This window comes from Sorex fumeus, unplaced genomic scaffold, assembly GCF_029834395.1.
Source record: "Sorex fumeus unplaced genomic scaffold, SorFum_2.1 ptg000226l, whole genome shotgun sequence".
Lineage (NCBI taxonomy): Eukaryota > Metazoa > Chordata > Mammalia > Eulipotyphla > Soricidae > Sorex > Sorex fumeus.
The window spans coordinates 1952629-1973830 of NW_026606283.1; the positions used below are offsets into that span (position 1 = coordinate 1952629).

Here is a 21202-nt window from a genome sequence, read left to right on the forward strand (position 1 = left end):
CCGCAGGGTCAGGGCCGGGGGTGGTGACACGGTGAGGCGTGCTTTCTCCCGGGGCACGCGGGGTTCCCATGGCCTGTTTTCATCTTGACCCGACACCTGTTGGCTGGCTGCGGTGTCGCCCAAGCTATCAGCCCCAGCTATCAGTGCCAAGCGCCAGAGTCTGAGTCTGCGTGCACGGCGGCTCCTCCCTTGGGCCCCCGGTGGCAGCCGACGACGACGGTTTTAGATGACCGGCTGGAGGAGTCCAGGGCAGAAGCCCGGCCTCGTCGGTTCAGAGTGTTTTTTCTCTCTCTCTCTCTCTCTGCAGTGGTGACCGCCCGCTGCCCGCCGTCCCCCGATGGCTCACCTGGGCGCACACTTGGCCTTTCGGGCCCGCTGGCAGAAGACTGACCATGACCTCTGCCGGCACAGCATGTCTTTCATCCTGCACAGGGCCATCCGCAACGACTTCTTCCAGAGCTATCTCTATCTACTGGAGAAGCTGCCTCTGGGTGAGTGGGGGGCTGCCCGAGGGGGCGCAGGGCAGGCCCCATGTGGGGTCAGCGGCCCTGGGCCTTCTTGCGAGCAGACTGTGGAAAGCCAGGCGTGTGGGCACGCCAGGCTGTGTCTGGGGCCTCCCTGAGCTCAGAACGGTGCCTGGGTCCTGCAGGGGTGTAGACGGGGAGGGCGGCCGTTGTCTCAGTCTTGCAGGAAGGGGAGGTCTCCTCTCTCTCTCTCTCTCTTTTTTTTTCTTTTTGGGTCGCACCTGGCGATGCACAGGGGTTCCTCCTGGCTCTGTACTCAGGAAGTACTCCTGGCGGTGCTCGGGGGACCCTATGGGATGCCGGGGATCGAACCCGGGTCAGCCATGTGCAAGGCAAACGCCCCTCCCCGCTGTGCTATGACTCTGACCCCCCCAGGGTCTCGTCTCTTGAGTTGGGAAGGAAGTGGCCACCACGGGCCAGAACGTGGCGGTCACTTGGAGGCGAGCAAGGACACGAGCTGAGCGTACTACAGAGAGGCTGGAGCATGTGGTGCGGCCTTGTTCCGGGGCTGTGCACGTGTGTGGACACGTCTGTGTGTGCGTGCAGATGCATGTGTGCATACGTGTATGTGAACGGATACACACGTGCACACACTTTTTTTGTGTGTGTGTGTGCCATCTGCGTCATGGAATTTGCATGTGTGCGTGCGCATGCCCGCAGAGGTGTGAGTGTACACCCGCCACGTTGTAGACATACGTGTATATGCATGTGTGAGCCCACGAAAACACACTCTACGTAGCCCATTCCGGGTGTCACGGCAGTTAGAGGGCTGAAAATGGAGCGTCTGAGTTGGGTCTCTGATTGGGACTGGTTTGCTGTCAGCTTAGCTGTTTGCTCTGGTTTTCAGAGATGCAGGCAACAGGGTCATGACACGCTCACCCCGCCTGCCTATATATCTCTTTTTCACTGATAGGGCCACTCGAGCGGGGCTCAGGGCTTACTCTTGGCTCTGTGCTCGGGGATCACTGCCAGTGGGTGTATGGGGGACCCTAGGTGGGGTGGAGAGGGGCCGGGGTGTGAGGATTGAGTTACAAGACTGCATGCCGGTCCAGACTCTAGCGCCTGGCCTGGCTTCTTCTCTGGGCCTTCAGGCCCCCTTTGGACAGAGCTGACAAGGCAGGAACTGCAGGTGGGAGAATGAAGTCTCTGCTCTGCCTGCCTGGTGCTGCAGTGAAAGCAGGAAGCAGGTCATCTGCTTCCTGCCTCGAATGCCCCCAGCTCTGCAGGGCTGCCGGCCCATGAGGGAACTGCCACAGAGGGAGCCTCGAGGGGGGTACTGCCATGGAGGGAGCCGCTGGGAAGGGATCCCTCCATGGAGGAAATTGCCACGGAGGGAGCTGCCACGGAGGGAGCTGCCACAGAGGGAACTGCCACGGAGGGAGCCGCTGAGGGGGGAACTGCCACGGAGGGAGCTACCAAGGAGGGAACTGCCACGGAGGGAGCCGCTGAGGGGGGAACTGCCACGGAGGGAGCTACCAAGGAGGGAACTGCCACGGAGGGAGCCGCTGACGGGGGCGGGGGGGGGGGAACTGCCAGGGAGGGAGCTGCTGAGGAGGGAATTGCCACGGAAGGAACTGCCATGGAGGAAGCTACCCAAGAGGGAACTGCCACAGAGGAAGCCACCGGGGAGGGAATTGCTACGGAGGGAGCCATCCAGGAGGGAACCGCCCAGGAGGGAACTGCCATAGAAGGAACTGCCACGAAGGGAGCCACTGAGGGGGGAACTGCCACGGAGGGAGCCGCTGGGTAGGGAACTGCCACAGAGGGAGCTACCAAGGAGGGACTGCCATGGCGGGAGCCTCCGAGGAGGGAACTGCATGGAGGGAGCCGCCGAGGAGGGAACTGCATGGAGGGAGCTGCCGAGGAGGGAACTGCATGGAGGGAGCTGCCGAGGAGGGAACTGCATGGAGGGAGCTGCATGGCTAAGAGCTGCAGAAGCAGGCCCGGCTTCCTCTGACCTTTGGTGCTCGCCCTGCCAATGCTTCTCTATTTCACAGCCTGGCTCTGGCTGTTCCTTCCTTCTGGTTCCCCCGTCTGGTTTTTCCAAAGAAGCTCTTCTAGAAAGCTCCCGGAGATACCCAGCCAGGCCGGAGACTCTCTCTGCCGGCTGGCTGACACTCGAGCGGGTTCTTTGCTGACATGGGGAGAAAGAGTCTCGCTCAGGGCTCGGGGACAGCTCAGGAGATTAACAGCTGCAGTGAGGCAAAGCGAGAGGCTGTGGAATGAAGCCTGGTCCCCGGCTGGGCCACTCCAGTGCCTGCGTGTCACCACTGGGGAGAGCCAGGGGGGGTGAGCACGGGGACTCTGCGCCCCGCCTGCCTCAGGAGCGACTCTCGGAGCTTCGGGGCACTGTGGTACAGAAGGGTGACCTCTGCCAGTGGTGCATGTGCACTGGAGTGAGGTGAAGGGAGTCCCAGTGAGCACTGTGGCCATGTGTGCGAATTCTGGTCCCTGCGACTACCATGGTGACAGTGCGGTAGGCGCAGAGAGTAATGTCCCTCCCCAATCCCGGGGGGTGGGGCGCGCTTGGGGGGAAGCTGATGCAGAAAATGCGCTCTCAGTTGGAAGAGAAAAACAATAAAGCTCAGAGCCTGTGCATGATTGGAAAAGAGATCATCAGAGACCCAGTTCCGCTGGAGGACAAACAGACAACAGGTGTGCTTGGCAATCTCGAGGCTCAGTATGACTTTCTTGTACCTGGGAATAGCCAGATCCTGGGATATTATCAAAAACATCAAGGCCCGCCTCCCAACTCTTCCCATTGGTGGAAAAGCAGCAACAACAGCAATAGAAACATCAAGGCCCGCCTCCCAGCCCTCCCCATTGGTGGAAAAGCAGCAACAACTGCAATAGAAACATCAAGGCCCGCCTCCCAGCCCTCCCCATTGGTGGAAAAGCAGCAACAACAGCAATAGAAACATCAAGGCCCGCCTCCCAGCCCTCCCCATTGGTGGAAAAGCAGCAACAACAGCAATAGAAACATCAAGGCCCGCCTCCCAGCCCTTCCCATTGGTGGAATAACAACAACAGAAACATGAAGGACCGCCTCTCAAACCTTCCCATTGGTGGAAAGGCTACAACAACAACAACAACAACAAATATTACCATCAAGGACCGCCTCCCAAACCTGCCCATTGGTGGAAAAACAACAATCACATCAACAACAAATAGAACCGTCAAGAACCGCCTCCCAAACCTTTTCATTGGTGGAAAACAATAATAACAACAACAGACTTGAACTTGGTTGTTTTGATTTCACAAAATTGAGCTCATACAGCATTTCTCACTCTCTTTTTCTTACTGTACAATAGCGATGCCCTCAATGTCGATCCTTGTATTGAAAATGGCAAGACTCACTTCTTTTTTCATGACTAAATAATATTCTACTGTACTTAAAACCAGCCTCCTCCCCCTCTCTCTCCCTCTCTCCTTCCCTTCCTCCCTCCCTCCCTTCCTTCCTTCTTTCCTTCTTCCCTCCCTCCCTTCCCTTTAGAAAAAAAATCATTATCTCTTTAATGGCTAAATTGGGAAGTACCCAAAAGGCCCCGGTCTTCACAAAGGCATCTCAAACTTGGGCTCCCCCCATTATAAATACCAAGTAATTTGTTCCGATATTCTCATTCTTGAATAATTTCCAGCTTACTGTCTAACCTGTGCCTTTTCATCTTCCGAAGACTGTTGAGATCAATTTTCAGCTGACGTGCAGGTGGTCTAACGTCTGAGGCACAGAGGCTGAGACGAACAAAGAAGAGGCTCAAGACAATTCTAAAATGTGCTCAGGACGACTGCGAGCACCCCAGAACAGCCAGCTAGAATCCTTACCAATTCTAGAAGCAAAGAAGAAAGCAAATAAATAAGAGAAGCCAATCCACAAGCATAAGCACTTAGTTATAATTTTTTTCTCCTTAATACCATCTTGAGACTTAAAGTCTTCCTTAGGGTAAAAGGTAAAGGTAAAGGCCCTCCCATTGATCGTCGATTTGCTCGAGCGGGCCCAGTAACGTCTCCATTGGAGACTTTGTTGTTACTGTGTCTGGCACATCGAATACTCTCGGTAGCTTGCCGGGTTCTCCGAGAGGGGCGGAGGAATCGAACTCGGGTCGGCCATGTTGGCCGCTTGTAAGGCGAACGCCCTACCCGCTGTGCTATCGCTCCAGCCCAATAAACTTATACTAGATATTTTGTTTTTTTTTGTTTGCTTTCTTTTTTTCCCCTTTTTAATTATTTATTTAGCCCGGCTGAGCTGGGTTCGATTCCTCTGCCCCTCTCGGAGAACCTGGCAAGCTACTGAGAACATTCAATATGCCAAACACAGTAACAAGAAGTCTCACAATGGAGACGTTACTGGGCCCGCTTGAGCAAATTGATGAACAACGGGAGGACAGACTATTTTATAAGGTAGTTCACAATATTTGATGACATTTAATATTCAAGCACCAAGCCCACCACGGATACACCTTCCCATCACTGAATTTGGGATGTTTCCATCTCAAGTCCCAATCCCTGTTCCAAAGCACAACCGACAAAATATATTTTGTATTCTCTGTTATGAAAAATGGCTGAAAATGGTACAGAAAAGTATCCATAGAGGAAACAGGGTGAAGATTGATCTATTTTGGCAGAAGCCATTAAGACATTCTTTAGGATATCAGTAACATGTTGTTAAAGGTTGAATGATGTGAGCTTCCATATATATATATCTGAAAATATGTATATATGCATGTTTTTTTGTATCTATTGGGCTGGAGCCATAGCACAGCGGATATGGCTTGCATGTGGCCGGCTGACACAGCCGACCCGAGTTTGATTCCTCCACCCCTCTTGGAGAGTCCAGCGACCAAGCCCGGCAAGCTATCTCGCCCTCACGGCAAAGTCTGGCAAGCACCCCGTGATGTACTCGATATGCCAAACACAGTAACAAGTCTCGCAATGTTACAGGGCCTGCTAGAGCAAATTGGTGAACAATGGGAGGACAGTGACAGTGACAGTGATGCATATATATATATATATATGGGATGGAGCCAACCGAAGCCCAGTGCTCTCCCTAATCTGGTCCACACAGCCCCAGTCCTCAGCTGCCCGAGTTAGTTAGCCGAGTCTATTAAAACCTTCATTTGGACCTGGGCAGGGCCCGTTATGCCAACGAACATGCCAGGCTCAGTCGGGGGCCGACCCAGTGGCTTGAGTTCTCGTTGTCACCTCATTCATTGACAGGAGTACTTTCAGTAAAAAAAGATATACGAGGTGTCATGGCCAGCCCGGTATTCACCTGATAGCTTCCCTCGGGCCTGAAGTTGCCTCCCTCCATTTGACTGGGCCTTCTCGTGAGAGCTGAATCTGGAGGGTTATTTTATATATATATATATATATATATATATATATATATATATATATATCGGAGAGCCCGGCAAGCTACCGAGAGTATTCGATATGCCAGACACAGTAACAACAAAGTCTCCAATGGAGACGTTACTGGGCCCGCTCGAGCAAATCGATGATCAACGGGAGGGCCTTTACCTTTTTACCTATATATACATATATATATATATATATATATATATATATATATATATATTTCCCTCTCTGACATGTTGCCTAGTATTTGAACCCCATCAAATATGGTGTGGTACTTGTTTGTTTTCTTGCTACAAAAACACAAACCAATGTGCGTTGGGGAGCTTGGCTTATGATACAGGTGAAGACATTTTATCAAGAACCTATCGAGTGTTTATTGTCTGTCTTCGACTTCCCCGAGTCACACAGAGACTTGCTAAGCCTACGAGAATAACCCTCCAGATTCAGCTCTCACAAGAAGGCCCAGTCAAATGGAGGGAGGCAACTTCAGGCCCAAGGGAAGCTATCAGGTGAATACCGGGCTGGCCATGACACCTCATATATCTTTTTTTACTGAAAGTGCTCCCATCAATGAATGAGGTGACAACGAGAACTCAAGCCACTGGGTCGGCCCCCGACTGAGCCTGGCATGTTCGTTGGCATAACGGGCCCTGCCCAGGTCCAAATGAAGGTTTTAATAGACTCGGCTAACTAACTCGGGCAGCTGAGGACTGGGGCTGCATGGACCAGATTAGGGAGAGCACTGGGCTTCGGTTGGCTCCATCCCAGGTACCTGTCCTATCCTCTCAGAAGACTCTAGAAACTCTGAGGGACTTGCCTTACTTTCTGAGACAAAGGGAAGGATTTGGAGGGGTCATGCCATCACGATGATGATGTTTGCTTTCTGTTACCCATATTGTCTGTCTTGGTCAATGTTTACTGGGCCACTTGTTCTTTGTATGACTTCCCCGAGTGCCAAGGAAGAGATGAGGGTGTAGATTAGTGGTTTCCAATGGTTTTTCCTCTTTTTTCTTTTTTTAGCTTTTGGGGTCACATCCAGCAATGCTCAGGGATTACTCCTGGCTCTGCACTCAGGAATCACTCCTGGCCGTGCTCAGGGGACCATATGGGATGCTGGGAATCGAACCCCGGTTGGCTGCGTGCAAGGCCAACGCCCTCCCCACTGTGCTCTCGCTCCAGCCCTGAGGTTTCTCCTCTTAAGATTAAGTCAGCTACAAAGCAGCTAATTTATAGCTAGGTAGGAAAAAAGTATCTACTCATAAAGGGATCTTCATCTTTTGGAAAGATCTGTCTTTTATGTCATATGCATAACATGTACTATGGAAGATGTAGCATTCAATCTTGATATTGGCTGCAAAAATGATGGATGTGGAAATTAATTCATGTATTCCTTTCAACCAATACAGAATCATTCAGAAGTCCAGATGCATGCTTCCATGCCTTTGCATTGGAAAATGCAATGGGTGGAACACAGCACTCATCATATAAGTGGTGCTTATTGGCCTTAGAAATTTTAGAATAAAAATTCTGGGTCTGTGCAAGACTTCAGCTGAGAGCACGGTGATACATTAGTTCCCTGCCAACAGCCTGTTACTTGAATAAAAGCCCTGTAGCACTGTCCTCCCACTGTTCCTCTATTTGCTCGAGTGGACACCAGTAACGTTCCATTATGAAACTTGTTGTGACTGTTTTTGGCATATTGAATACACCACAGGGAGCTTGCCAGGCTCTGCCATGTGGGTGGGATACTCTCGGTAGCTTGCCGGGCTCTCCGAGAGGGGCAGAGGAATCGAACGCCAGTCGGCCGTGTGCAAGGCAAACGCCCCATCTGCTGTGCTATTGCTCCAGCCCGTTATGTGGGTACTGCAAGAAATGAAGATTCACTAATTGAAAAAAAAAATGAGAAAAATGTTCTTGCATAAAGTTAAAAGGATTCTCATTCCATAGACTCCTACTACTCAAAACCATGTCACTCTCTCAGGAAAACGTCATGACTTGGGTTTATTCATAAGACCTTGGTCAGTGAAAGGGTTTAAGAAGTTTGACCCGGGGCTATGGTGCTGCCAGCAGGTCAACCTGTACCTGCGGGGAGAGTGTATCAGTAGTCTGATGATGCCTTCAGACTTCCAGATACCCCCAAATTGCTGCTGTGCCTTTGGCCAGACCCCAAAAACTTAGGGCCAAGTTTAAAAAGAAATTAAACAGCCAAAATCTAGGTACGTGGGAGATACACCCACAAACCACCTCTGGCTCAGATACATAAGCTCATTTATTGACTTTATTTCAGAGACCATAAATCTTGAAAGAGATCAAAAGATGCAGGTAGGCCCTGTAGTGCGGAGGTTGGTGGGAACCTGTGATCTCCAGGCCCGGTTGGATCAGGACTGGGTCTCCTCCCCCCAGGTCCCCAGTTTTCCAGAAGCTTGGCAGTCACACCCATAAACTGCCCCTGGCGCCATGTAATCTCATCAATGGCCAAGTTTCAGAGACTATAAAATAAAGCTCCCAGAAGAGGATGACACAGAATTTCCTCAACATTATATTCTATCCTTTCTGACTAGAGTCACCAAAGAAGATACTGGCCTTCCTAGACTCCAGATTCAGGTGAATCCAACACTCTCCGAGAGGGGCGGAGGAATTGAACCGAGCCGGGTTCGATTCCTCCGCCCCTCTCGGAGAGCCCGGCAAGCTACCAAGAGTATCTCGCCCGCACGGCAGAGCCTGGCAAGCTCCCCGTGACGTATTCGAGATGCCAGACACAGTAACAACAAGTCTCAAAATGGAGACGTTACTGGGCCCGCTCGAGCAAATCGATGAACAACGGGAGGACAGTGATTATCTCAAAAGCCTATATTCTGTCCATAACAAGCAATACAAAACAAATCGTCTAGCACTGCCTTTTGGCAGGTTTGAGTGGTGGTGAGACTAGTGTCGAAATATCAAATGTAACCGAAGTAGAGAGAGAGAGTATGGGGGAAGTTGTCTGCCACACAGGCAGGGGACGGGTTGGAATGGGGTGAGTGGGGGGATATTGGGGATTTTGGTGGTGGAAAATGTGCACTGGTGAAGGGATCGGTGTTTGATGATTGTATGACCGAAGCTCAAACATGAAAACTTTGGAACTGTATCTTGCGGTGAATCAAAAAATAGGGGAGAAAATATAATAAAATAAATCTAAAAATTAACATTCAGAAGAGAATATAAAAAGTAATGTGGAGATCATGCCCAATTCAGTCAATGGCTGAATAAATAGAGGACTCCTACATTATTAAAAAAAAAAGTTTGACCCAAAGTTATGCCACAAGTAAGTCACGAGCCAGAGGTTATAAGCCTGATTTCTGATTTCAAATCTACACCTTTTATCCCATAGCACGAATTCTCAGGTTTCTAAGAGGAAACTCAGTGCAGGCTTAGATGGAGCCAGGGGCCAGGGGCTGGAGTGAACGCCTGGCCTGTGGAGGTATCAAGTTTGATCCCTCGGGCACTGCAGGTTGTGACTCTCATGGCCCCCAGTAGAATCACATTGCTAGCCCTCAACACCAAACCTCCAGGCTGGCATCGATGGGTCAGTATCACTGAGTCAGACCTCCAGGGTCCTGAGGACGCCCTGAGGGTCAGGACGGTCAAATATTGAGCTTGTTCTCTCTTACTTGTTCATCGATTTGCTCGAGCGGGCCCAGTAACGTCTCCATTGTGAGACTTTATTGTTACTGTGTTTGGCATATTGAATACGTCATGGGTAGCTTGCCAGGCTTTGCCGTGCGGGCGATATACTCTCGGTAGCTTGCTGGACTCTCCGAGAGGGGCAGAAGAATCGAGTAATAATACATATTCATCCTATTTCACTTGCAGTGAAGCTGTATGCTTTAACAAGCCAAGTCATCAACGGTGAGATGCAGTTCTATGCCAGAGCCAAACTTTTCTACCAAGAAGTCCCGGCCACGGAAGCGGGGATGATGGGGAATTTCATTGAACTGTCCAACCCAGACATCCAAGCCTCGCGGAAATTTCTGGGGAAATTCGTTGGGGTGAGTGACCCGCCTTGGTTATGAGACTGAGGTCCCTGTAAACACAGAGCTCAGGAACTTGTGTCTTTGTTGCTTGAGACACATTAGAGCTGTTTGGCTTGAGGGCCTGTGTTAAGAGATGGGGAGGGCCAGTGTGATAGCATGGCGGGGAGGGCGAGGATGTTTGCCTTGAACGTAGCCGTCCCTCTCGGAGAGACCGGCAAGCTGCCTAGAGTATCCCGGCCGCACAGCAGAGCCTGGAAAGATCCCTGTGGCGTATTCAATATGCCAAAAACAGTCAACAAGTCTCACAATGGAGACATTACTGGTGTCCACTCAAGCAAATTGATGAGCAACAGGAAGACAGTGTACTGGGGTCAACTATCTCACCCATAGAGTGGTCTCTTGATAGTGACCCCGACCTCCAAGTGCATGCAGTTTATATAGGGTTTGATGACATAAGCAGTTCACACCTTATTGCTTCCAGAAGAAATCTGACCTAGTTACCAAACAAAGGTGTTTTGGCCAGTGTCTAGGGTAACAGTGGTCAGACAACAATTAAACAATAATTTCCAGAAGCAGTACCGATTTTACGATTACATAGGCTTCTTTATTCTCCTAAATAGCCTTGAATATAATCTCAGGGCAAGGATGAAAGAGAAGTTACTGGGGCCTGCTCGAGGCAATCGACGAATAACAGGATGATGAAATGAAAATGAAAAAATGAATAGGCTTCTTGTTCTTTGGGGGTTAACCAAAGACAACTTCTGGGGCATTATGAGAACTGATTAATTGAGCCCATTTGGTGAGCCTAGGAACTTTCCCAGGTGGGTGCAGGTTGGCTAGTGACACATTATTTTTGCTTTTTTTCTTTTTCCTTTTTGGGTCACCTCTGGTGATGCTCAGGGGTTACTTCTGGCTCTGCACTCAGGAATCACCTCTGGCGATGCTCAGGGGACCACATGGGATGCTGGGGGATCGAACCCGGGTCGGCTGTGTGCAAGGCAAACGCCCTCCACGCTGTGCTATCGCTCCAGCCCCCCGAGTTACACATTGTTTTATTGCTGGAAAACTGAATCTGTTTCAGTTCCGGGAACTGAAAATATTGAGGTGCTTCTGGCGTTCTTAGGAGACACTGCATGTGTGATGCCCAAGGCACTTGTGGACTGCTCAAGGCACAGGGTGTCCAGTGGAGGGCAAAGTCAGAGCAAACAGGCAAAGTTTGTTCCATACCCTGAGGAAAGTGTTTCCTTCTGAAACCCGAACCCCCCATCAGAACCCTCATTTTATTCTGATCAAGGCATCAGTGTTTGGGGTTCGACTCCGCCTACTCAGACCCCCAAGATGAAGACTGTTCCTTGGGGTCGGTGCCCCCCCATGACCTTCTGGGCCAGCCAAGGGTTAAATGCAGACACCAGACCTAGGCTGGGGTCCCCCAGGGCTTCATCTCCTCCCCTGGCGGGAAGGATTTGAGTCCTACAGTGGTTACAGACGGAAGGCAGTTAGTTGGCTAAAATATTAGCCCTTAATAACTCAGGGTTCTTGTGGCTCCGTTTGGAAAGAGGCTGGAACAACTTTGCCCTTTTTTTTCCCGCTCTTTGGGTGCCTGGGAAGTGACGGTTCTGTCACCTTTTGATCTTGAGCCAAATGCTTTTCTTTCTTTCTTTTTTTAAAAAATCCTTAGTTCCTGAGAAATCAAGAGTGGGCTTTTCCCTTAGGGTCGTGATTGGCAAGTTTGAGTATCTCGTTACCATCAATTTCCAGCGCAAACCCGATTCAGCAGTCCTTCCGGTTTTGACCAAATAATTCGGACCAGCTGAGTCTCTGGGTCCTTGTCAGTCGGAATTCATGTATCACCTGGTAGAGGCCAGTGCAGGACCCTGTTTATTGGTCGACTTTCCCGCCTCCCCTCCCCACACACCCGTCTTGCATCTCCCGCTTAATTTAACGCACAGACTTGCTTGGGGAACACGTGCAGACGGCTCAGTGCCGGTCCAGGTCGCTCTGTCTGGCACAGAAGCAGAAACAGGGTCGAGGACGGCACGGGCCTTGCGTGAGGCTGGCCTTGGCTCCGTCCCCTGCACCATACACGGGCCTCCTCCGAGCACAAGCAGGAGCGAGCCCTGGGCCTCCAGGCTCAGGTGACCGAAATAAGTGAACACAGGTCAGCCCCTCGGGAGTTGGAGCCCGGAGGGTGTGTGTGTGTGTGTGTGTGTGTGTGTGTGTGTGAGAGAGAGAGAGGAAGAGAGAGAGAGACAGAGAGTGTGTGAGCGCATGTATGTGTGTGTATGTGAGTGTGTGTCTGGGGGTATGTGTGTGTGAGAGTGTGTGTATTAATGTGAATGTGTATGTATGAGTGTGTATGTGTGTGTATATGTGACTGTATGTATGTATGTGTGTCTAAGTGTGCATGTGTGTGAGTATGTGTGTGTCTTGGTATGTGTGTGAGGGTGTGTATGTGTGTGTATGTGAACGTGTGTGAATGTGTGTGAGTGTGAGTGTATGTGTGTGTTATTGTATGTGAATACTTGTGTGAATGTGAGTGTGTATGTCTGTATGTGAGTATGTATGTGAGTAGATGGGTGTGTGTTGAGTGTGTGTGTTGAGTATGTATGTGAGTGTGAGTGTGTGAGTGCGTGAGTATGTGTGTGAACGGTATGTTTGTGATTGTGAGTGTATGTGTGTGTGAATGTGTGTGAGTGTGTTTGTATGTTTGTTGGTGTGTGAGTATGTGTGTATGAGTGAATGTATGTTTGTGTTTGTGAGTGTGAGTGTGTGTGAGTATGTAGTATGAGTGTGAGTGTGCATGACTATGAGAATGCGTGTGTGTATGTATGTGAGTGTGTATGTATGTGTGAGTGTGAGTGTTTGTGAGTGAATGTGTGAGTATGTGTGTGACTACATGTATGTATGTGTGTCTGAGTGCATGTGTGAATGTGAGTGCGTACATAAGTGTATGTGTGTTTGAGTGTCTGTGAGTGCCTGTGTGAGTGTATGTGTGTCTGAGTATGTGTCTAGTGAATGAGTGTGTGTGCGTGTGTGAGCGTGTGTGTGTGTGTATGTGTGAGTGTGAGTGCGTGTGTGAACGTATGCATGTGTGAGCATGTGTATGTCTGAGTGTGTGTGCATGAGTGTGTGTGTCTGACTCTGTGTGTGTGTGTGTGTGTGTGTGTGTGTGTGTGTGTGCCCTTATCGCGTCCTACAAGCTCCCTTCCTGCAGGGCCCGGGCCAGGCGGGGACAGGCTGTGCCCTAGACTGCGGCTCGGGCATCGGGCGGGTGAGCAAGCACGTACTGCTGCCCGTGTTCCGCCGCGTGGAGCTGGTGGACATGATGCCCGCGTTCCTGCGGGAGGCCCAGACCTACCTGCGCGCGCCCGGCCTCGGGGTCGAGAACTTCCACTGCCGCAGCCTGCAGGAGTTCGCGCTGCCCGCGGGCAGGTACGACGTCATCTGGATCCAGTGGGTCTCGGGTCAGTCCCCTCCCTTCCCCACGGCGCGGGGCCCCTGCGGGGTGCGGGGGGTCGGAGGCCCTAATGGAGGGTGTCTGGGCGGCTGTGCTGGCGTCGGCTCCTCTTGTGGGCTTGGCCTTCTCAGATGGACGTGGCAGCTGTTGGCCTTAGGGGCCCGGAGTCCAGTGCATCCCTGGGTGGGGGGGTTCCTCGAGGCGTGAACAGATGCCAGAAAGTGGGGGTCACAAGCCTCTCCTCTGCTTAGTGACCAACTGGCTGGTCCTTGGGGGGCCGGGGTTGTGTGTCAGATGTTGACACGTGGGCATGACATTGCATGGGCATGACATCACATGGGCATGACATCCCATCACATCCCATGGGCATGACATCCTACGGGCATGACATCACATGACATCACATGGGCGTGGCATCACATGGGCATGATATTGCATGACATCACATGATATCACATGGGCTTGGCATCACATGGGCATGATATCGCATGACATCACATGGGCATGGCATCACATGGACATGACATCACATGGACATGACATCACATGGGCATGACATCACATGAGCATGACAGTGGAGCTATCCGGGGGGGGTCCCGGGGGGCTGCATGAGATAGGCAGTCAGGTGCCGTGGGCGCGGGGGTGAGTGTCTGTTCTAGAGAGGGTCTTCCTATGGAGTGACCGCTGTGGCCAGCAGCCAGCGGGAGTCTGAGGCTGCGCTCTCTCCCTCTCCTGCCCTCACCCCTGCAGGGCACCTGACGGATAAAGACCTCCTGGCCTTCCTCTCCCGGTGCCGGGGCGGCCTCCGCGAGAACGGGCTGGTCATCCTCAAGGACAACGTGGCCCGGGAGGGCTGCGCGCTGGACCTGGCCGACAGCAGCGTCACGCGGGACATGGGCACGCTCCGAAGCCTCATCGCGCAGAGCGGGCTGGCCGTGCTGGCCCAGGAGGAGCAAGACGGCTTCCCCGAGCACTGCCTGCCCGTGTGGATGTTCGCCCTGTGCAGTGACCCCCTGAGACACGCGTGACCTGGGCCCAGGGAATGCCGGGCGGGGGAGGGGGTTGCCACTGGCCGCCGGGACATGCATCAGTCACAGGCAGACAACAACTACGACGACGATGAGAAGCCAGGGTGTCCGGTCATGCACCAGGGGTGTCCCCACCCCCCAACTCCGGGCCCTGATCGCTCACACAATCCCACTGGGCTCCTGCCCACACCCTGGGCTACTTCCAGAAGCTTCCTACAGTGGGAGATGCAGGACGTGTCGGGGGTGGGGGGCGGGGTCCACCAGATCGGGGTGGGGAGCAAACCTGGGGCATTTTCAGGTGCTTTGATCCCCAGTTTCCCCCCTGGGGGGTACAACCCAGAACCTCCCTCTCTGCCCTCACACTCCATCCATTACACATCATCTTGGGGGGGGCACAGATTTCTCTAAACAGACGCCCCCACCTCCCCAAACGAAGGAGGTTTAAAAGGCTGTGACATGGGGCTGGAGCGACAGCACAGCTGGGAGGGCGTTGGCCTTGCATGTGGCCGGCCCCGGGTTTGATGGTTTGATTCCCAGCATCCCCTAAGGTCCCCCGAGCACCACCAGGAGTGATTCCTGAGTGCAGAGCCTGGAGGAACCCCTTGAGCATCGCCGGGTGGGACCCAAAAGGCAAAAATAAAAATAAAAATAAAAGGCTGTGATGGAGAGACTCAGCAGTGAATCCCGGAAGACGGCAGCTCACCGGAGATCTCTCGGACCTTGTGCCAAGCTGTTTTCACTGGGTCACCTCAGATGGAGCAATTGTCCCCTCTCCTCCTGCTCTAGGTGAACCCCCAGTGGCCACATGCTTCCAGAGTTTGTACAAGGGAGCAGGGATGAAGACTCCAGGTCACATGGCAGTAGGGGGGATAGTTTGTTCCTTCCGGTCTCCCCGCCGGCTCAGGATCCTGGCTGTCACACCCATGAACTGTCCCCTCGGGTCTCATTTAAGCACCAACAACAGCTTTGATCCCAGAGGCTCCCAAATGAGTATCAAAATGTAGGGATTAGCTCCCTACAGAGATGTCCCTGGGACCCCGATCAATTCCAACTTTAAGGATTCCAGGAGTGTGCGGCCATGACCTCTCATGATATTGCAAAATTAGCAATAGAAAATAAATGACGTAGCATCTGTTTGGGGCAGGCAGGCTTGAGTGGTGGTGTTGGGAAAATTCGAAATAACGGTGGTGGGAAGGTGTCATGGTGGTGGGGTGGGTGTTGAAATATTGAATGTCATCAATGAATGTGAACGACCGTCTGAAAATAAAATTTAAAAATATTAAAACAAATAAACAAACAAACAAAATGCTGTGATGGAAACAAGTCCGGTACTGAATTTTGTCTTTGGCCGTTCTCTTGCTTTAAAAATAAAAAGTGTGGGGGGTGGGGTGGGGCTGGAGTGATAGCACAGCGGGTAGGGCATTTGCCTTGCACGCAGCCAACATGACCGACACAGGTTCGATTTCCAGCACCCCATATGGTCCCCGGAGCACTGCCAGGAGTGATTCCTGAGTGCATGAGTCAGGAGGAACCCCTGAGCATCGCCGGGTGTGACCCAAAAAGCAAAAAAAAAAAAAAAAGTGAGGTGAGCAAAAGAGAATGCCCTGCCACAGAGGTGGGGTGGGGTGGGGGGGATACTGGGATCATTGGTGGTGGAGAATGGGCACTGGTGGAGGGATGGGCACTCGATCATTGTATAACTGAAACCCAAGCATGAAAGTTTGTAAGTCTACAACTGTACTTCATGGTGTTTCACTAATAAAAATAAATAAATAAATAACTAAATAAAAAGAAAGTAGGGCTGGAGTGATAGCACAGTGGGAAGGGTGTTCGCCTTGCACGTGACCGACCCAGGTTCGATTCTCAGCATCCCATAGGGTCCACCAAGCACAACCAGGAGTGATTCCTGAGTGCAGAGTCAGGAATCAGCCCTGAGCATCTCCGGGTGTGATCAAAAAAGCAAAAAAAAAAAAAAAAAAGAACAAACAAAAAAAGAAAGAAAGAAAGAAAGAAAGAAAGAAAGAAAGAAAGAAAGAAAGTCAAAGGCAGATGTCCCTTTCCTATTCAGGGAAGAGGCTTCTTTCGGGAGAAAATGTTGACCCTTGGAGTCTCAGCTGTGAACACAGACGTGAGCATGGCTGATAATCTAATTTTAACCCCTGGCTTCTGACACGGAGGGTTCCGTGGCAGCGGCTCCTGTTTCCTTGACGTGGAGGAACGTCTAGCAGGGAGGGAAAACAAAACCAAACGTGGTGCAGACTGGACCCTGGAAGGTGCTGGTTTAGTGACAAATAATCCGAAGTCTTTGGAGGAACAAAAATGTGATTCCAAGAAAAATTCTTTATTTTCTTTTAGTGGAACTTTTTTTTAAATTTTATTTTTGGGCCATGCCTGGCGGTGCTAAGGGCTGACTCCTGGCTCTGTGCTCAGGGATTGCTCCTGGCAGATTTGGGGACCATACGAGGTGCCGGGGGTCGAATCTGTGTCACAAATGCCCTCTGTGCTGTCCTTTCAGCCTGGCCGTCATGGAACATTAGAAAAGAAGGTTATTGTCTTTATTATTTTTAAAATTTTATTATTATTTTGGGCTGGAGCGATAGCACAGCAGTAGGGCATTTGCCTTGCACGCAGCCAGCCCGGCTGAGCCGGGTTCGATTCCTCTGCCCCTCTTGGAGAGCCCGGCAAGCTACCGAGGAGAGTATCTCGCCCACACAGCAGAGCCTGGCAAGCTCCCCGTGACCTATTCAATATGCCAAACACAGCAACAACAAGTCTCAAAATGAAGATGTTACTGGGCCCGCCCGAGCAAATCGATGAAGAGTGGGAGGACAGTGCTATGACAGTGCTGTTATTATTTTAATAATAATAAAATATTATATCGCTGGAGTGATAGCACAGCGGGTAGGGCGTTTGCCTTGCATGCAGCCGACCCAGGTTCGATTCCTCTGTCCCTCTCAGAGAGCCCGGCAAGCTATCGAGAGTATCCCACCCGCATGGCAGAGCCTGGCAAGCTCCCCGTGATGTATTTGATATGCCAAAAATAGTAACAACAAGTCTCACAAAGGAAACGTTACTGGTGCCCGCTCGAGCAAATCGATGAACAACGGGAGGACACTGCGACAGTGCAGTGCTTCTTTTTGGGTCACGCCTGGCGATGCTCAGGGCTTCCTCCTGGCTCTGCACTCAGGAATCACTCCTGGCGGTGCTCAGGGGACCCTATGGGATGCCGGAGACTGAACCTGGGTTGGCCACATGCAAGGCAAATGCCCTGCCCTCTTGCTCTGGCCCTAAGCTATTGTCTCTATTTTATTTTTTTTGTTTTTGTGGGGTCACACCCACCGATGCCCAGGGGTTCTCCTGGCTCTGCACTCAGGAATTACTCCTGGCGGTGCTCAGGGGACCCTATGGGATGCTGGGAATTAAACCTGGGTTGGCCGAGTAAGAGGCAAACGCCCTCCCGGCTGTACTATCACTCTAGCCCCCAAGACTCTTGTCTTTAAAACACACCCAAAGAAGCTTTACTTTATGTGTGCAGGTCCTCTGTGAAAAGCCGGAGACAATGTAAGCGAAAGTCTAGAGCCTGAATATTCTAGCAGCACAGGAACTGCATCCTCACACTGAGGCCTCGGTTGGGATATGAGGACACTGTGATCAGTTCAGCATCTCATGATAGAACTACTCTTCTTATAGCTTCACGCCCACAAGGCTGAGAGTCGAAGAAGACCCGGGTCCCAGGCTCCGTCCCCGTTACTCACCATGGGGAAACGCAACAGAACCGCTGATCCCGCAGGAGATCAGACCAGGCTGAAGCACCTGGCTTCCGGAACTACATTGTTTTTCTCTGCTCTGGGCTTCCTGACCTCATGCAGGAGAGAGGGGGAAAGATCCAAAATGCAGCGAACCTTTCCGGGGGGCAGGGGGGGAGGAGTGAGCAGCCCAGCCCCCCTTTGAAAATTTTATTTTCATAAAGTTGTCCGCAATAATGGATTACATTCAAGGTTTCCACACCAGTCCCACCATCGTGACACCTTCCCACCACCATTATTTTGAATTTTCTCACCACCTCTCGCACCTGCCCCAAAGGCTGATGCTAGATAATTTATTTTGTGTTGCTTGTTATGAATCGCAAGAGAGTGGCCGCATGCTCCTGGAATTCTAAAATTTTAGATAATTAGGGTCTAGAGAAATCTCTGCAGTGAGCTGCTCGGTTCCGAGATTCTTTTGTGTGTCTCTGGATCACGGCCGATCACAGGAACTGCATCCTCGCACTGAGGCCTCAGTTAGGATATGACAACACTGTGATCAGTTCAGCATCTCATGATAGAACTACATCTCATGATAGAGCTTAAGTAGCAGCCGGGGACAGTTTGTGGGTGTGACCTCCAGGGTCCCATAAGGATGGGGGATGAGAGGGACTGGCCCATCCTCTATCCCGTAAGGCCTAGAGTTTGCTGTCACTGGTTCCGCCTTCCTGAGCAACCCCTTTATCTTTCCCGAAGTCACTCACTGTGTATTCACCTCAGAAACTTCCCAATGGTTACTGTTCCCCACCCAGCTTAGCTGCATGGAGCAGAAAGGGGTTGAAAGGCAGTGGGGGGGAACTGTGTCAGCACCTACCTACCCCCAACTACGACCAACAAGGAAAAGAGAGGAGAGGAAAGTGAATAAGGGGTGAGGGAAGGGGCCTGAGTGATAGTACAGCTGCATTTGCCTTGCACGCGGCCGACCCGGGTTCGATCCCCGACATCCCCTAGGGTCCCTGGAGTCCCACCGGAAGTGATCCCTGAGTGCAGAGCCAGGAGTCAGCCCTGAGCATCGCCGGGTGTGCCCCCCTCCCAAATAAAATAAAATAAAAGGAAAAAAGTGAGTTGTGAGAGGTGGGAAGGGAGGTATTGAGACAACGGGTCAGTGAGAAGCCCCAGAGGTCCTGAGGGGCAGAGCTGTGCAGCCCTGGGTTCGAGTCATCAAGGAAACCGTTCAGAGTGAGACCTGTTCTAGCATCTCTGCCTGGATTCAGCTGGCTGATGGGTGGGGTGCGTGAGTGATGGGGTCCGCCAGAACCCCGTTATCTGCCCGTCATCCGGCGGTCTGGGGGGCCTTGTGCGGGGTGGGCTGTGCCGGGGGACCCGGAGACTCGGTGTCTCTCTCCTCAAGAAAGCCTCACAGGGAGGCGGCGCCCAGGCAGGAAGCCCTGACCAGCGGCCCTGGCTGACCGCTCGCGGTATTTATAGGCCTGACTCCCTGAGCCCAGACCTCCAGGAATGCGGCCCTTGCCGCCCAGATGCCGGTTTAGGGCCCCTGCTCCGTGAGTGCCCACCCCCGCTGCGGGTCACAGAGCCGCCACCGAGTGGCCTTGGCTGTCACCTGCTCCCCTGACGTCTGTCCCCTTCCCTGCTGGAGCTTTCGGGGTTGGCATCGCAGGCAAGAGCAGAGACGCCCCCCATGTCTGCCCCCCCCACACACACTGCCAGAACCCGCCACGTGTTGAAAGTGCGAGAGATTCAAGGAGGGCAGATTCGGTCCCCGGCCACCTGGGTTGGTTTGGGGCGGTGTCCAACAGGCACCCCAGGGAAGGCCTTTGGGGGGACCGAGCACGTGGAGGAGGCCCCGAGCCCCGAGATGCGGGAAGGGCAGCATGGGACAGGGCATAGAACCACAGACACAGTCCTTGGATAGAGACACAGCACAGGAACGCGTCTCTCTTCTTTCTCTCTCTCTCTCCGCCTCTCTCACTCTGTCTCTCTCACTCCCTCTCTCTTTCTCTCCCTCTCTCTTGTCTTTCTCGCTCTTTCTTTCTTTCTTTCTTTCTTTCTTTCTTTCTTTCTTTCTTTCTTTCTTTCTTTCTTTCTTTCTCTCCTGTCTTTCTCTCCTCTCTCTCTGCTCCCTCTCTTTCTCTCTTCCTCTCTTTTTCTCTTTCTCTGTCTCTCTCTTCCTCTTTCCATCTCTCCCACTCTCTCTCCCTCTCTCTCTTTCGCTATGTCTCTGTCTCTTTCTCTCCACCTCTCTCTCTTTAGATCTCTCACTTTCTCTCTCTCCCTTTCTCTCTTTCTCTGTCTCGTTCTATCTCTCTCTCTCTCTCTCTTTCTTTCTCTCTCTGTCTCTCTTCTTCCCCGCGGTGGGTACCAATTCCTGGATGCATCCCCCCACAGAGACACCGCTGGAACCACACGGGGGTCAGCCCAAAGCAACTCCCAAGTGTCACCTGTGTTGGGCTCGGCTGTCAACCTGAGGACCCCCGAGAAGCCCCCTGCAGTACCCCCTCCTGCGGCCAGTGAGTGGGAGGAGAAAGCACTTACCCACAGCGGGCCATGAATTCCCCGCGAAACTGCCTTCGAATCCAGACGGACTCTGGCAGGCCCTGGGCAGTGGGGGGCAGTGAATTCTAGTGGGATTCGTGAATGGGGGCCACGTTCCTGCCTTTCTAGAACCTTTCAGGCTCTGAGCCATGACTCCTGGGCACACGCCTGGAAGCCAGGCCAGCCCTGGGGGGAGGTGAGTGAGTGACTGGATGCATTTGGGGGCCATCCTAAGCATCTAAAGTAAAATGCAGGAGGTCACGCAGGTGAAAGGTGATCTGTTTTGTATTACGGGCACATGGGTCTCCACCCCCCGGCCTCCACCATTTCCTGCGACTGGCCGGTTCTGAGTGATGGATGTGGGGGGGTGCGGGGGTGCCCGTCAGATCTATTCAGCTGCCTATCAGGGCTAATTCAAGCCACTTGTGTTATTGCTTGCTTGGGTGCCAGCTGACTCTTTGATGCTCTGCTGTCCACGGCGGGCGAGCCCCGCTTGTAATCATCGGGGACCCCGTGTTTGCGGAGGGGT

The 21202-nt window shown here is 52.2% G+C and overlaps 1 protein-coding gene across 1 annotated transcript; it reads left to right on the forward strand.

Moving 5' to 3' along the window:
• Positions 1–337: 337 nt before the first annotated feature.
• NTMT2 (N-terminal Xaa-Pro-Lys N-methyltransferase 2) lies at positions 338–14377 on the forward strand. The gene is made up of 4 exons (XM_056108619.1): positions 338–491; positions 9732–9907; positions 13107–13356; positions 14100–14377. The coding sequence occupies exons 1-4, from the start codon at positions 338–340 to the stop codon at positions 14375–14377; spliced, it is 858 nt and encodes a 285-aa protein (XP_055964594.1).
• The last annotated feature ends 6825 nt before the right edge of the window (positions 14378–21202 follow it).